The 15006-nt window shown below is 34.9% G+C and overlaps 1 protein-coding gene across 7 annotated transcripts in view; it reads left to right on the top strand.

The window, feature by feature from the left end:
• The window catches only part of RPS6KA6 (ribosomal protein S6 kinase A6), a 125339-nt gene that overhangs the window by 31915 nt on the left and 78418 nt on the right, over positions 1-15006 (top strand). For all 7 annotated transcript variants that reach the window (XM_053662437.1, XM_053662433.1, XM_053662436.1 and 4 more), the window contains 3 exons: positions 6483-6599; positions 13341-13422; positions 14375-14455. In XM_053662437.1, coding sequence (XP_053518412.1) covers positions 6483-6599; positions 13341-13422; positions 14375-14455 — 280 coding nt within the window. The remainder of the gene's footprint in view (positions 1-6482; positions 6600-13340; positions 13423-14374; positions 14456-15006) is intronic.

The raw sequence follows: 15006 nt of genomic DNA on the forward strand, positions 1-15006 counted from the left end.
AACAGGAAGCTAAACAACAAAACAAACAAGCAGAATAAAAACAAAGACACTGAAATAGAGAACAAGTGGGCAGTGACCAGAGGGGAGAGGGAAGGGAATTTAAGGGAGGAAAAGGGGAGGGATTTTGAGGAACAAGTATGAAAGACACAGGGAAAAGGACTAGGAGGGGAAGAAATGGGAGGGAGGTGGGGAGTACGGGGCTGGGGGGGCTGGGATAGGAGAAATAAACAAAAAAATGTACTTGAAAAATAACTAAATAAAATTTTTAAAAAAAGATAAAATACACCAAGTGATGATACTGAAATAACTAACTAACTAACTAAATAAATAAATAAATAAATAAATAAAATGTCAGTGTTGTATCCTTTCTTATGGCTGAGTAGTATTTCACTGTATACATGTACTACATCATAATCCAATCATCTGTCAAAGGACACTGTTTTTTTCATGTTTTGGCCTTTGTGAATAATGCTGCAATGCACATAGGGGTGCATATATCTTTGCAAGTATGTGATTTCAAATTTTTTCATGTAGCTACCCAGAAGATGGGTTGCTGGGTCATATGGTAACTCTATTCTTAATTTTTTCAGGGACCTCCATGTTCTTTTCCATAGTGTGTATACCAGTTTATTCCTAACAAAAGTGAATGGGGGTACCTTCTTTGTAATTTATTACTTCAGATCTTATATTTAGGTCTTTGATCCATTTTTTAAAATATTTTCTTTATTTTTATTTTTCGAGAGAGGGGAAGGAAAGGAGAGAAACATCCTTCCCAGAGGGAGAGAAACATCAATGTGTGGTTGCCTCTCATGCGTCCCCTGCCGGGAACTGGCCTGCAACCCAGGCATGTGCCCTGACTGGGAATCGAACCACGATACTCTGGTTCACAGGCCCGCGCTCAATCCACTGACCTACGCCAGCCACGGCTTCTTTGATCCATTTTGAGTTAATTTTTGCATATGGGAACAAACTATAATCTAGTTTCATTCTTTTGCTTTTGGCTTTCTGATTTTCCCAGCACCATTTATTGAAGAGGCTTGTTTTTCTCCATTATGTATTTTTGACTCTTTGTTGAAAAATTATTTGTTCACTTGTATGTGGGTTTATTTCTTGGTTCTCAATGCTGTTCTATGGTCTGTGATTTTTTTTTTTGGTAATAACATGCTGTTTTGATTTTTGTTGCTTTGTAGTACAATTTGAAGTCAGTACGATACCTCCAGTTTCATTCTTTTTTCTCAGGATTGCTTTAGCAATTTGGTGTCCTTTGTAGTTTCATACTAATCTGATGATTTTTGTTCTATTTCTTTAATACATGGCATTGCAATTTTGATGGGGATTGCATTAAGTCTATATATTGCTTTGGGTAATATGGATATTTTAACTATGTTGTTCTTCCAATTCAAGTACACAAAATATCTTTCCATTTTGTTGTGTTTTTTTTAATCTTGTAATAATGCTTTGTAGTTTTCAGTATGTAGGTCCTTTACATTCTTCGTTAATTTTACTTCTAGGCATTTTATTCTTTTTCTTCAATTGCAGAAGGAATTGCTTTTTCATCCATAGTCTGAAATTTCTTTGCTAGTATATAATAATGTAGTGAATTTCTATACATTGATTTTTGTATTTTCAACTATACTGTATTTATGACTTGTTTCTAATAGTTTCTTTGGTGGATTCTTTAGCACTTTTTATATACAGAATCATGTAGTCTACCAAGGGTGACACTTTTACTTCTTAATTTTTTATTTGGATACCTTTTATTTCTTTCTCTTGCCTAATTGCTGTAGCTAGGATTCCCAGCACTGTGTTGAATAAGAGAGGCGAGAGTGGTCATGCTTGTCTCGTTCCTTATCTTAGAGGAAAAACTTTCAGTTATGCACCATTGAGTATGATACTGTCTGAGTGTTTTTCATGTATGACCTTTATTATGTTGAGATACTATTCTTCTGTACCAATTATATTGAGTGTTTTAATCATAAATAGATGTTGTGTCTTACCAAATACTTTTACTGCATCTAATGATACAATAATATTGTTTTTCTCATTATTTTATTAAAGTGGTCTGTTACACCGATCTAATTGCATAGGTTGAACCATACTGGTGCCCCAGGAATGAACCTCACTTGATCATGATGTATTTTTAGTGTATTACTGTATATGATTTGCCAGTATTTTGTTTAGGGTTTTTCCATCTGTATTCATAAGAAGATGTTGGTCTGTCACTTTCATTTTGTGTGTGTGTGTGTGTGTGTGTGTTATCCTTTCCAGGTTCTGGTATCAGGGTTTAGTTGACCTCATTATATGTGTTAGGAAGTTATTTCCTCTTCTTAAGTTTATTGGAAGAGTTTGAGAAGAGTAAGTGTCTAATCTTCTTTGAATGTTTTATAGAATTCACTAGTGAAGCCATCTGGTCATGGACTTTAACTTTTTAGGAGGTTTTGATGGTTGTTCTAATTTCCTCACTGTTGATCAGTCTATTTATATTTTCTAATTCTTCATGATTCAGTCTAGGAAGGATATATATTTCTAAGAACTTACATATTTCTTCTAGTTTATTGAATTTAGTGACATAGAGTCTTTCATAGTATTCTAGTATGATTCTTTGTATGTTTGTGACATCTGTGGTAGCTGCTTCTCTTTCATTTCTGATTATTTATATGAGCCTTTTCTCATTTTTTTAAGTGAGTCCCACAAGGGGTTTGTCAAATATATTAATCTTTTCAAAGAGCTTTTTCTCCATTTTATTAATTTTTGTATAGCTTTTTTGTTCTTTATTTCATTTAATTCTGCTCCAATTTTTATTATTTACTTTCTTCTACTGACTTTGGGCTTCTTTTGTTTTTCTTTTCTAGTTCATTAAGATATAATGCTAGTTTGTTTATTTGAGATTTTTCTTGTTTCTGGAGATAGGCCTGTACTGATAAAAGCTGTCTTATTACTGCTTTTGCCACCTCCCTAAACTTTTGATATGTGTGTTGTTATTCTCATTTGTCTCTATAAAGAAGAAAGTAACCTATAAAAGAAAGGCCATTAGATTATCCTCAGTCTTCTCAGTGGAAGCCCTACAAGTCAGAACAGAGTAGAACCAAATATTCAACCTACTAAAAGAGAGAAATTACCAGGCAAGCATAATATATCCAGAAAGATATTCTTTGGCTATGAGGAAGAAACAAAGACATAAAGAAGCTGTGGGAATTTATCACCAGATGTCCTCTGCTGCAGGAAATACTCAAGGGGGGGTTATTGTACCTGAAACAAAGACCAAAATGTCACAAAAATATGAAAAGATCACCAAAATTCTCACAGTGTAAAAAGGAATACTATATGACAACCAAAATATAAAAGGGACGGGGGGAAGGGTCTGAATTTGCAAAGGAGGATGGAGATGAGATGCACTCAAAAATAAGAGGATTACTATATATATATGAAACTCTTTCTCATAAACCTAATTGTAACTACAAAAAGAACCCCTGCAAAATTGAGACACACAAGTTTAAAAAAATAGGAAATGAGAAAAACTTAGAATACCACCAAACAAAAGCAACAGACAGAAACAATGCATAGAACAAATGGAGGCACAGAGCTACCAGAAAACATAAGATAAAATGGCTGTAGGAAATCCTCATACATCAATAATCACCCTAAATGTAAATGGATTGAATTCACCGATGAAATAGGCACAGAGTAACAGACCGGATTAGAAAACAAAACCCAGCCATATGCTGCCTTCAGGAGACACATGTGAGCTGAAAAGACAAATATAGATCCAAAGTAAAAGGGTAGAAAATGATTCTACAAGCAAAGTAGGTGTAGCCATAATTACATTTGACCAAATGAATTTCAAGATAACAAAGGTAACAGGAGACAAAGATGAGCATTTTATAATAATAAAGGGGACACTACATTAAAAAGACATGGCACTTCTTAATACATATATGCATCTAGTCAGGGAGCACTGAAACATATGAAGCAACTACTAACAAAACTAAATGGAGAAACTGATCAAAGCTCAGTCATTTTAGGGGACCTAAATATTCCATTGATAGCTATAGATACATCATTCAGACATAGAATCAATAAAGAAATATCAACCTTTAATGACAAATTAGGCCAAATGGACATAATTGACATTTACACAGTCTTCATCCTAGAACATCAGATTATACGTTCTTTTCCAGTGTACATGGAATGTTCTCCAGGATAGACCATATGTTAGGTCACAAAACTAGTTTCAAAATTTGAGAAGGGCATTAAAAATATTCAATGTCATCAGCCATCAGAGAAATAAAAATTAAAACCACAATGAGATACCATCTCACACATGTCAGAATGGCTGTCATCAATAAATCAACAAACAAGTGCTGGCAAGGTTGTGGAGAAAAGGGAACCCTCATACACTGCTGGTGGGAATGCAGACTGGTACAGCTGCTATGGCAAGCAGTATGGAGTTTCCTCAAAAAAATAAAAATGGAATTGCTGTTTGACACAGTTATCCTGTTTCTGGAAATATATCCTAAAAATCCCACACCCCCAATCAGAAAGAATATATGCACCCCTGTGTTCATAGCAGCATTATCTGTTAATAGCCAATATCCAGAAACAACCCAGGTGCCCATCAGTAGATGAATGGATAAAAAATTCATGGTGCATTTACATAATGGAATACTACACAGTTGTAAAAAAGAAAGAAATCTTACACTTTGCAACAGTGTGAATGGACCTGGAGATTATTATGCTAGGCAAAATAAGCCAGTCAGAGAAAGACAAGTAGTATATGATTTCACTGATATGTGGAATATAATGAACAAAATAAACTCAGACAGGTGAGGGTTGGGGGGCCTGGAAGAGATTAACCATAGAACATATGCATATATGCATAGCCCATGGGCATAGTCAACAATGAGGTAAAGACCACAGGGGACTCAGGGACTGGGTGGAGGGGGTCAAAGTTTAAGAAAATGGGGGACATCTGTAATAGCGTAAACAAGAAAAGAACTTTGAAATCATACCAAGCATATTTTCTGAACACAATACTTTGTAATTAGAAATAAACAGCAAAGAGAATTAACCCCCGCCTCCCCACACATATGTAGAGATTAAACAACATACTACTAAAAAATTACTGGGTCAAAGAAGAAGTAAAAGATAAAATCATAAAAAGTTCTTGACTTTAAAAAAGGTGAAAATCAGTCTCACAGCTACTTAAAGGGGTCCCATGAAATGCTATATTGATGTATAAAAACATCCACAGTTACTGTTTTAGAGTTGATTCTCCATATCTGACTGGTTAGTGGTCCCTATTAAGTAAAGATAACATTTCTCTGCCTAGATACCCCTCTTGAGAGAGTGAATGTCTGACTACCTGTGTAACATGGAAGTTATTTTAGGTATCATGAAGCCTAGCTTACTTCGGACGATGGTCTTGCTCAGTTTGGCCAGGGTCACAATTGATTAGTCCATTAAATAAAGGGTAAATTTATTGAGAACATTCTTGCTATCCAGCCCACAATGATGTGGCACACAGAAGTAGGTTTACAGTTTTGCTCACATGAACCACAGAGTTTATTCTTATATTATTTTTATTAATTATTGTTATTTTTCATGTGAATGAGTGTGAACCCACTTTTGCAACATCCTGTATCATGGAAAGCTATCAGGACTTCTAGGCATTGTGGTAAACTAGTCATGTGAACTTAAACTCTAGATATCAGTTTTCTCCTCTGTATAGTGAGGAGGTTGGATAATCTGCCCCAGCTCTTACTTTGTGATGTGTCAGGTGAAGTCTTTTTTTTTATCCTAGCTATTGTGCTTCTCTAGTGACAAGCATTGCACCTTGCTTGACTGTAGTCTTCACAGAGGAGTAGAGTGCTGCACATGCAAGACAAGAAACATTCCCTGGGTGGTTTCCTTTCTGCCTCAACCAAGTATTAGGATATCTGGCACATAACTTTTATACAATGTTTTAATAAAAATAGCATTGTTTGGGCTTCGCAGGTTGTGTGTCTATGCCATTTTTTTTCAATGATGTGGCTAATTGGACATTTAAATATTTATATTTCACTTAAAAGGGTTTAGAAAATACTATTTAAAAGAAATCTCGAGGTTTACACTTATTTGCCATGCTCTACAGTTTATAAAGTTTTATTTACCTTTTGACTTTCTCTGCATCCACCTCATAAGTTACATTGCAGTGAGGGTCTTATGACTCTTTGTTCTTTATGTTTTTCTTATGAGTAATTAGAAAGGCCAATGCATAGATTTTATTTCCTTTTATTTGCATGAAATTATATAATAAAGATGTTGGTGGTACTGTATGTTTGTTAGGAAACAGGGAAATGGGGATAACAGTAGCCTGTAAAACTCTGTGCTAGATAGAAGGAATTGGATATTAAATTACATATGTCTGGTATGTTTTCTGCCTCTAAGCTTATCATAAGATACTGCAACTGGATATGAGTGTTCTTTGGATTTCATTTTTACAGGATGAAGGAGTTGTTAAAGAAATTCCCATTACTCATCATGTTAAGGAAGGGTATGAGAAAGCAGACCCTGCACAGTTTGAGTTGCTCAAGGTTCTTGGTCAGGGATCCTTTGGAAAGGTAATGAATGTTTTTTCCACATTTGTTTCTCTTCTAAACACTTAGCCAAAAAGTGTACACTTAGAAATCTGTTAATTGTACAGTTTCTATACTTATCAAAGGATATGCACAAAGATAAATTCCTAATTTTACTCATTTTATTTCCGTTGTATTTTTGGTCCCATTTATTTATACTTCTTTATAACAATCAAAGTTTTCCAATTCCCTGAGCTCATGTATCTCTCTAGAATAAAATATAGCAGGCTATTTATCAGCTGCCTAAATCAAGGTAGTTTGGTTTTGGTAAAAAAAAAAGTTGTTTCCCTGTTCACATGCTAATATGATCACAGCTTGTTCTCTCCTGGTGATTTCATCTATGTTCCTTAGCTCTATCACAGAAGTCAGAATGTATGTATCAATTCATGTATAAATGCGTGAATTCATCTATCATCTGCTAGATGTATATAAAGTATAGCTAGGGTAGGTAGTGAGTAATAATTACTATGTGAACCTCCTTCCTTTCAAGAAGCTTAAATTTCATGGGAAAAAGCAAAATTGAGAAACATCATCTGTGACACTTGTTATTAAAATTGTTTATTACATGCTCAATGTCATGTGATTTTTGAAAAAGAAGAATGTAGGTCTGCTTCCTGACTTTTGTGTACCTAGCATCCAATACATGAAAATCATTGTGGACACGTAGTAACAGCCTTTAGGAAAATGTCAACAAAAATTTTTTTAATTATTTATTTTTATTGTTTATGCTATTACAATTGTTCCTGCTTTTCCCACCTTACCCCATCTCTACTCAGCCCCACTCTCTCTCCTCCCTAAGTCAATCCCCATATTATTATCTGTGTCCACGTAACAACAACAATTTAAGGGAAAAAGAGGAGAAACTACTAATTTTACGGTGGCTGAGATTTTATTTCAAAGGGAAAGAGTAAACCAATGGAGTAGTGGTGATTTATTATGCTCTGAAATATTTTAAAAGAAAGATACTTATTGAATACCCGGTGCATGCCAAGCAGTTGCTAAAGCAGTATTGGTGAATATAAAATAGACATTAATTGTCTTAAAGTAGCCCAATGTCTATATGGTGTTGATATAACATTTAAAGTATAGAGAAAAATTTCCAGGACACTAAAAGGACAAATTAAAGTGGATTGTAGTTCAACAGTGAGATGGTACAGGAGACATATGAAGACAAGGAGATAGGACTTGAATAGTTGTCCTAAAACTAGAAGGAGCTCTTAAAAGATTGTGTGTGTTGGGGATATTTATAGAATTGACCCCTAGAGTAGGTGTGTGCATTCTGCACACCTTTACTTCAAAAAGGTTTTAAAAATATAGTACTCATTTAACTATTTACATTATGTTTCTGTAATATTAATTTTAGAATATAGATGAAATTCTTTTTTATCCCAAATGTATAGCTGCTTCAATATCAACTTAAATAAAATCATACCAGGCAAATATTTCAAGCCATTAAAAGTAATTGTATATATTTATTTACATGTATATTTATTTATACCCAACTTTATTCTGAAAGTATTTAACACTTTTTATAGATGAATGGTAAATAAAATAAAATAACTAGAGAAGATGATGGAAGTGGAGAAATTAGACCAAGAAAGATTAGATGAAGCCAAAAATATACTCTGTTGTTCACAAATGCATGGCATAAGGGCGTGTATGTCTTCTAGAAGTGGGACAAAAATGAAGATTAAAAATTTTTGGCAGCCATTAAAAAGAAGCTGATATGTTTAACCGAATGATTATTTGACAGTACCTTCAATGTACAAGCAGATCAAACAGACCAGAGAAGTTTTTCTCACGGGTCTTCTTTATAAGGAGAATACAGTATAATATAATGAAATGTCTTCAATTACATCTTCGCTTTAAATATGGCAACATTCTGACAAGATGTCAACATAGTCCTTAAATTCAGGAAACACTCAACTTTGTGTGTGCTTTAACAAGTATATCATAGAAGCCTTTGTAAAATCCCAAATATTAAAGTACAGAATAGTGATCTTTATGCAATTCATCAACCAAAGAAATATTAAGGAGGTAGTTTTTTTCTTCCCAGCATGTGATCATGCTTGCTTATCAGTATTACATCATTTGCGTAGGCATTGTATGGGTGTGACTTGTTATATGCTGAACCTATTTAGGAATTTGGTCAAGGCTATGAATCAGAAAAGTGTAGGAGCAATTCCAAGAAATTTTGGGCTGCAGCCTTATTTAACTTTTTATGCAAAAGTTCATTGTTAAAACACAATAAAAGGAATTTTAACCTATATAAAGCCTTGAAGCATTAAATATCTTTATAGTCCATTTAATAGGGGAAAACTCTACTGTAATCATTTGTAAAATTGTACTTTAAGGAAGCATGTGTTACCCTCATGAAAGATGAATATAAAATTCTGTACTAAATGCACTAAGTATAATGCTATTATCATTTATGTTGTGTGGATTGAAATGTAGTATACCAAACAACTTATATTATTTTAAAACATAGTCACAAATGAGGGGAGTGCTTCATCAATAAAAAGCTTATGCATGGTTAAAGAAAACATCAGCAAAATGAAAAGGAAATGAACTGTATGGGAAAGTATATTTGCAAATTATACCTTGGACATCGGTTTGATCTCCAAAATATATGAAGAACTCACATAACTCTACTCCAGGAAAACGAACAACCCAATTACAAGATGGGCAACGGACCAGAACAGATACTTCTCCAAGGAGGACATAGAGGGTCCAGAGACATATGAAAGGATGCTCACCATCACTAGCCATCAGAGAGATGCAAATCAAAACTACAATGAGATATCACCCCACACCTGTCAGAATGGCCATCATAACCAAATCAACAAACAAGTGCTGGCAAGGTTGTGGAGAACAGGGAACCCTAGTGCACTGTTGGTGGGAATGCAGACTGGTGCAGCCACTGTGGAAAAGTGTATAGCATTTCCTCAGAAAACTAAAAATGGAACTGCCTTTCCACTGCTGGGATTATATATACCCTAAGAATTCTGAAACACCAATTCAAAGGAACCTAAAAAACAATGACACAAAACACGTGAATACCTCTTTGAAATTGTAACACTAGCCTTCGTTGTATTTCACATGCCAAGGCATATGTAAACAAAGCATACATTTTAACATCCTTGGATTATACTATTTTTTGGCTTTTGTGGTAGTAGAGACTTTAACTACAGGACTTAAAATGAATTTTTGAGAATACTAAACCCTCTCCTGTTAAGTAATTGATTCATTATCAAAAACTAGCTGAAAAAAAAAACATGTTTCTATCTTAAAATTCCTTGTAGTTGGTAGTTTGTCTTTAATTATTGTTAAAGCTGGGTGTTTTTTTTTTTTATTGCCTTCCACAAACCCTTAGTAATTCTTAATGGAGAATATAAAAGTTGACTTCTGGACAAGATGGAGGTGTAGGTAGACATACTTTGCCTCCTCACACAACCAAAAGGACAACAACCAATTTAAAAAATAAAAAAAAACAACCAGAATTGCCAGAAAATCGAGCTGTATAGAAGTCTGACAAGCAAGGCGTTACAGAAGAAACTTTCATCCAGACTGGTAAGAGGGGCAGAGGTAGGCAGTCAGGGTGGAGAGGACTCATGGCAAGGTGGCAGATGGAGGATCAGGCAAGGCTGCAGCTGGTGCACATGGCATTCCCACATTTGCATGCAGATAAACCATGAGGAACAACTGGGGAGTAAAAATAGACCACAAAACCCTGCATTCTAGCACAGGGAAATAAAGCCTCAAAAACCTCTGATTGAAAAAACCTGTGGGGGTTACAGCACCAGGAGAAACTCCCAGCCTTACAGGAGAGTTCTTTGGAGAGACCCTTAGGGTCCTAGAATGTACACAAAACCACCCATCTGGGAATCAGCATCAGAAGGGCTCAACTTGCTTTTAGGTAGCAGAGGAAGTGACTGAAAGTCTGCAGAGAGCTGAAGAAGTGGTATTGTTCCCTTCCCCACATACAGCATCACAAAGCAGCCATGTGGATTGCCCCACCCAAGTGAATACCTAAGTTTCTGGCCCTTACTATGTAACAGATATCCTAAGGGGGAAAAAAGGTCCAAATGAAAGAATAGATCAAAGCTCCAGAGTAAATACAACTAAGTGATGAAGAGATAGCCAATCTATCAGATGCAGAGTTCAAAACATTGGTAATCAGGATGCTCACAGAAATGGTTTAGTATAGTTGCAAAATAGAGGAAAAAGTGAAGGCTATGAAAAGTGAAATAAAGAAAAATGTAAAGCTAAACAACAGTGAAGGGAAGGAAACTGGGACTGAAATCAACAGTTTGGACCAGAAGGAAGAAACAAACCTTCAACCAGAACAGAATGAAGAAACAAGAATGCAAAAAAAAAAGGGGGGGGGAGAGGCTTAGGAACCTCCAGAACAACTTTAAACATTCCAACATCTGAATCATAGGGTTGCCAGAAGGAGAAGAAGAACAGTGAGAAATTGAAAAGTTATTTGAAAACAAAATGAAGAACTTCCCCAATCTAGCAAAGGAAATAGACTTCCAGGAAGTCCAGAAAGCTCAGAATCCCAAAGTTGGACCCAAGGAGGAGCACACCAAAGCACATCATAATTACATTAGCCAAGATTAAAGTTAAGGAGAGAATCTTAAAAGCAGCAAGAAAAAAGGACAGTTGCCTACAAAGGAATGCCTGTAAGGCTATGACCTCATTTCTCCAAAGAAACCTTGCCGGCAAAAAGGGGCTGGAAAGAAGTATTGAAAGTCATGAAAGGCAAGGAAGGACCTACATCCAAGATTGCTCTATCCAGCAAAGCTTTCATTTAGAATGGAAGGGTAGATAAAGTGCTTCCCAGATAAGGTCAAGTTAGAGGAGTTCATCATTACCATGTCCTTATATATGAAATGTTAAAGAAATTTACCTAAGAAAAAGAAGAAGATAAAAAATATGAACAGTAACATGACAACAAACTCAAAACTGTCCAAAACAAAAGCAAGAGTGCACTAAGCAAACAACTAGAATAGGAACAGAGTCACAGAAATGGAGATCCCATGGAGGCTTATCAGCTGGGATGGGAGGGGAGGGAGTGGGGAAAAAGGTACAGGGAATAAGTAGCATAATTGGTAGGTATGAAGTAGATGGGGGGTGGGTTAAGAATAGTATAGGAAAAGTATATCGAGCAGCCAAAGAACTTATAGGTACAACTCATGGACATGAACTAAGAGGGGGAAATGTGGGTGGGAAGGAGTGTGCAGTGCAGATCGGAATAAAGGGGAGGGAGAATAGGACAACTGTAATAGCATAATCAATAAAATATATTTAAAATAAAGAAAATATAAAAGTCTGTATCACCAAGAAAAATGTGTATTAGAATAACACTTATTTCTCTTGTGGGCAGTTTCCAATAATTGGATTAGAGTAAGTGAAAAGAAACCTCTTTCAGGATAGGTATGTTTTTAGATACAGTAATTTGAAGCCATGCAACTTCTGTATTTGATCATTAGGAAGAGCTGAGTGACATGTGTTTTTATTGCTAGAAAAGTTTACTCTTAATACCTCAAAAGAACAAATCATGTTGTGAACAAATAAACATTTACTTCTCTAGTCTGTGAATGATGGCAACACATGAATAGAACTAGAGTTGGAGCCCTGGTTGGTATGGCTCAGTTGGCTGGAGTATTGTCCCATAAACTGAAAGGTTATGAATTTGGTTCCCAGTTAAAGTGCCTACGAGAAGCAAGCGATCAATATTTCTCTCTCCCATCAAAGTTTCTTTGTTTCCCTCTCTTTCTCCCTCTCCCCTTCCTTTCTCTCTAAAATCAATAAGCATGTCCTCAGGTGAGGATTTAAAAAAGAAGTTACTAGAGTTGGGGAGGCATGTTGACACAGTGAACAGGCTATGCTAATTATTTTTTAAACCCCCATTAAGTTACTAATAACTCTTATAAAACTGTAGTCTATTCATATTTATCTTTATAACAGGCTTTAAAAACTTAGCTTTCCATGAGTCATAATATTCTTTAAGCTTGATTGGTAACTTTAAATAGTTTAACTTTCATTTGTTTATTGAGCTAATTTGTCTTCATGATTTTTAAAAATATTTGTTTTTAGAGAGGGGAAGGAGAAAGAGAGGGAGAGAAACATCAGTGTGTGGTTGTGTCTTGTGCGCCCCCTACTGGCGACCTGGTGTGCAACCCAGGCATGTGCCCTGACTGGGAATTGAACTAGTGATGCTTTGGTTCACCTGCCAGTGTTCAATTCACTGAGTTATACCAGCCTGGGCTCATCATGATTCTTTTTACCAAGCAGATAGATAAGAATTATACCTGATTTATTATTAGAAATTAAAATGCCTGGTAACTTCTAGAATGGACCAATAAGGAAGTAGAAATCATGATATCAAATTAACAGTCACTACAGTGGTTTTTCTGTATTAAGTTAACAAAATGGAGCTCCTTTAGCTTAAATTATTTTTATGTTATTTATCTTTTTATATCAAAAACTTCTCATAGTCCATGACCATATATCATCTATGTATTTTTTACAATAGTGTGCATGAAAATGTTTAATAAATGAATAAAAATGAGAAAGTATTAACTAAGAGTATATAATTTATAGGGAAAGGTATATATCTTTATGAAATTAAAAAAATATATGGACATATGTGTGTGCTAATATATGTACAGCAAAAATGACTTGAAAGTAAATTTTACTTTTTAAAAATTCTCCTATTAGGTTTTTCTTGTTAGAAAGAAGACTGGTCCTGATGCTGGGCAGCTCTATGCTATGAAGGTGTTAAAAAAAGCTTCTTTAAAAGGTAGAAAATTAGAAAGCTTATTAAAATAGAATTTGGTAGAGATTGTTTCAAGAAATATGCTGTGTATTGCTTGCGCAGGTTAAGTAGATTTAGTTTTCTTTTTTCTTTTTTTTTCTTCTTTTTTCTTTTTAAAGTTAAATTTATTGGGTTGGCATTGGTTAATAAAAATTGTACAGGTTTCAAGTGTACAATTCTGTGAGACAGCACCCACAGTCAGATCTTCATCATCATATATTTCACCCCTTTACTCTTTACTACCCCTCTACATCTTCCTCTCTGGTAACCACCATGTTGTCTGTGTCTATGAGTTTTTGTTTGTCTTGTTTGTTCATTTGTTGCTTTCAGTTTTATATACTACATATAATTAAAATTATATAGTTCTTGACTTGTCTTAGTTTTTATTTTCAGTTAGTAATCATTACAGTTTTGTAGCTAGGAATTGCTACTTCTAGGGTTGGTATGTCTTAATTTAGTGAGAGCATACCTTGATTAAAATTTAATGGTATAAAAAGTGACACATTTTATTTAATATGAATTTATTTTATTAAGCAATGTTCTCTTATTTTTTTCTGTTCCATCTGTGTGGGTATTGCCTATTGACTGCACAACTGCCTGCAAACACTTTTTATACATCATCTTGTAGGCTCTGATAGAAATAGCACTGTGTGCAGTTTTAATTACTAAACTCATTTGAACAATTAGAAATTAATGCATAATAAATCCATATTAGTCATATACCTGTTTATGTCACTTTAACCCATCTTGAGATGTAAACTAATTTATTGGCTTTCTGAGAATAAGGTAATTACTGTTAAGGAATATATAGACTTCAAATTTAGGTGCTTGCAAAGTTATATTTTATATTTTTATTTTCTCGTGTGGTGAATTTTTATGGGATCTCTATGGAAATTATATACAATAGTAATATATTCTAACCCTCTGTGATTTTTAGTTCGAGACAGAGTTCGGACAAAGATGGAGAGGGATATACTGGTGGAAGTAAATCATCCATTTATTGTTAAATTGCATTATGGTATGTAATCTCTTTTTTTTAACTTTATTTTATTTTTAGAGAGAGGGGAAGGGAGTGAGAAAGAGAGGGAGAGAAACATCCATGTGTGGTCGCCTCTCACGTGGTGTCCCCCCCTGGGCACCTGGCCTGCAACCCAGGCATGTGCCCTGACTGGGTATCAAACTAGTGACCCTTTGGTTCATAGCCCATGCTCAATCCACTGAGCTATACCAGCCAGGGCACAATCTCTGCTCTTAAGAAATTTGTAATTATACAGAATACAGACATGTGAACAAATTACAAATCAAACATAGTACCATAAGAGAAATATAAATAATGTATAGTGAGATCTCAAAGTAATAGCAAATAATGATGATTGGGAAGATGGTTAGGGTGCTGTAGGGAAATGTGAAAAATATTAAATCATTAGTAGTGGAAAGTTTAATAGGTAAAGGAGGAGGCAGCATTTTGGCTAAGCTTGAAAGAATTACTACATTTTCAATAGGTGGGGATGCAGAGTTCAGCATAGCAGTATAACATGATGTTCAATAAATCAAGAAAATTGAGAGTAG

This window comes from Artibeus jamaicensis, unplaced genomic scaffold (assembly GCF_021234435.1).
Source record: "Artibeus jamaicensis isolate MK-2021 breed Jamaican fruit bat unplaced genomic scaffold, CSHL_Jam_final contig_241, whole genome shotgun sequence".
In the NCBI taxonomy this organism is placed as follows: domain Eukaryota; kingdom Metazoa; phylum Chordata; class Mammalia; order Chiroptera; family Phyllostomidae; genus Artibeus; species Artibeus jamaicensis.